At 61.7% G+C, this 2188-nt stretch overlaps 1 protein-coding gene across 1 annotated transcript; it reads left to right on the top strand.

The window, feature by feature from the left end:
• The first annotated feature begins 714 nt into the window (after positions 1–714).
• Positions 715–1959, top strand: GPR6 (G protein-coupled receptor 6). The gene has a single exon (XM_033005683.2). It carries the CDS (start codon positions 772–774, stop codon positions 1627–1629), a length of 858 nt encoding a protein of 285 aa, XP_032861574.1. The 5' UTR covers positions 715–771; the 3' UTR covers positions 1630–1959.
• The last annotated feature ends 229 nt before the right edge of the window (positions 1960–2188 follow it).

The raw sequence follows: 2188 nt of genomic DNA, 5'->3' as shown, positions 1-2188 counted from the left end.
CAGAGCGGGGAGACCTAATGCAAAGCGGAGACCGGCAGCGGCGGGAGCGGCGAGCGGGGCTGAAAGAGCTCTGTTGTGTCCCCACCCCCCCCACCCCCCCCCCCCCAGCAAAGAACACCCTCAAGCCACCTCCTCTCCCTCCGCCTCCGCTCCCGCGCAAACCCCGCGGCTGCGGGGCCGCGCTGCGCCCCGGCCGTGCCCCGGCGCCCAGAGGCGGGCCAGGGCTGTGTGCCTGGGGGGGGGGGGGGGGGGGGCGGTGAGCGCCCTCCTGCCTCAGCGCAGCGGAGCAGCCCCGCGTCCCCGCCGGGGCTCCCCGCCCCAGCACCCCCCGCCCCAGCACCCCCTCAGCAACCCCGTCAGCACTCCCCGCTCCTCAGCGGGCGGCGGGGCGGGGAGTGGGGGTGGGCGGGGCGCGGGGGGGTGCGGCCGGGCCGGCGGGAAACTTCTGCGCGTTCAGCACCACAGACAGGGCGGGCGCGGCCCCGCCGTCCGGCATGCGCGGCCCGCCGCCGCCGAGCCGCCGAGCCCCCGAGTCCCGCCGCCCTGCAACCCTCGGGCGCCAGAGCCCCCGAGCCCCGGCTCTGCCCCCGCGCAGCCCGGGCGGCCATGGAGGCAGCGGCAGCCCTGAACGGGAGCGGAGCGGCCGCCCCGCGGCTGCCGGGCGGCGGCGGCGGCGGCGGCGGCGGCGGCGGCGGCGGCGGCAACGAGAGCGCCTCGCTGGAGCTGTCGTCGCGGCCCCCCGCGCCCGCCGCCCTCAACCCCTGGGACGTGATGCTCTGCGTCTCCGGCACCGCCATCGCCTGCGAGAACGCCTTGGTGGTGGCCATCATCTGCTACTCGCCCGCCCTGCGCACCCCCATGTTCGTGCTGGTGGGCAGCCTGGCCACGGCTGACCTCCTGGCCGGGCTCGGCCTCATCCTCAACTTCGTTTTCCAGTACGTGATCCGCTCCGAGACAGTCAGCCTGCTGACAGTGGGCTTCCTCGTCGCCTCCTTCGCTGCCTCCGTGAGTAGCTTGCTGGCCATCACGGTCGATCGCTACCTCTCCCTCTACAACGCCCTCACCTACTACTCCGAGAGGACGGTGCTCTGCATCCACACCATGCTGGCGGGCGCCTGGGGGGTCTCCCTCTGCCTGGGGCTGCTGCCCATCCTGGGCTGGAACTGCCTCCATGACCGTGCTGCCTGCAGTGTCGTCAGACCTTTGACCAAGAGCAACGTGACGCTGCTGTCCGCCTCTTTCTTTCTCATTTTCCTCATCATGCTCCATCTCTACATCGAGATCTGCAAGATCATCTGCAGGCATGCCCACCAGATAGCTCTCCAGCAGCACTTTCTGACTGCTTCACACTACGTCGCCACCAAAAAAGGAGTCTCTACCCTCGCTATAATCCTCGGGACTTTCGGAGCCAGCTGGCTGCCTTTCGCCATCTACTGTGTAGTGGGGGATCCCCACTACCCTTCCGTGTACACGTACGCCACGCTTCTACCTGCCACCTACAACTCCATGATCAACCCCATCATTTATGCCTACAGAAACCAGGAAATCCAGAGGTCCATGTGGGTGCTCTTCTGCGGCTGCTTTCGGGCTAAAGTGTCCTTTCGCTCCCGGTCCCCCAGCGATGTCTGAGTGACTTTTCTCTCTGTCGTACCGCACCGAGTGACCATCTATCCAGTGAACTATTACAGTGCCTGTTCTAAACTTCAAACTACGTCGTGAAGTCGTTGGAAAAATGCTTGAGTATTAGCACTTTATACATGTGTGTATCTCTCGAGAGTGGTTCGGGGTATGCAGTTTTGGGTTCCATGGGAAAAAAAAATGTGATTGTATATAAATTTACACATCACATTTATAAAGTGAAGACATTCCAATAATGCTTAATTTTAGCACCTTATTTCTAGCTGCTGACCTGCCAAAACAGTGTTGCCTTTCTGAAGTGCAGAGAGAGAGAAAGTTGTGTTTGTGCTGTATTTCTGTGTGTGTGTGCATCGGGGGGGGTGGGGTGGGGATGGCGTATGTATGTGTGTATGTATGTTTGTGTATGTCTATACTTTGCTGCACAATATTGATAAATTATAACATTTTGTATACAAATAAAAACATGTAAGATGTACTATAACTGTGTGTTTAGCTGCTTTTAGAAATAAGAGACCTGGCAAATTTGCCAGTTGAGCAAAGTCCCCTTGTT

The sequence above is a fragment of the Tyto alba genome, unplaced genomic scaffold, assembly GCF_018691265.1.
Source record: "Tyto alba isolate M040663 unplaced genomic scaffold, T.alba_DEE_v4.0 Super-Scaffold_40, whole genome shotgun sequence".
NCBI classification, from domain to species: Eukaryota; Metazoa; Chordata; class Aves; order Strigiformes; family Tytonidae; genus Tyto; species Tyto alba.
This window is presented reverse-complemented; position numbering and strand designations above follow the sequence as displayed.

Coding starts and splice junctions, on each gene's coding strand:
- GPR6 (XM_033005683.2), top strand. CDS start 772: ATGCTCTGCGTCTCCGGCACCGCCATCGCCTGCGAGAACGCCTTGGTG.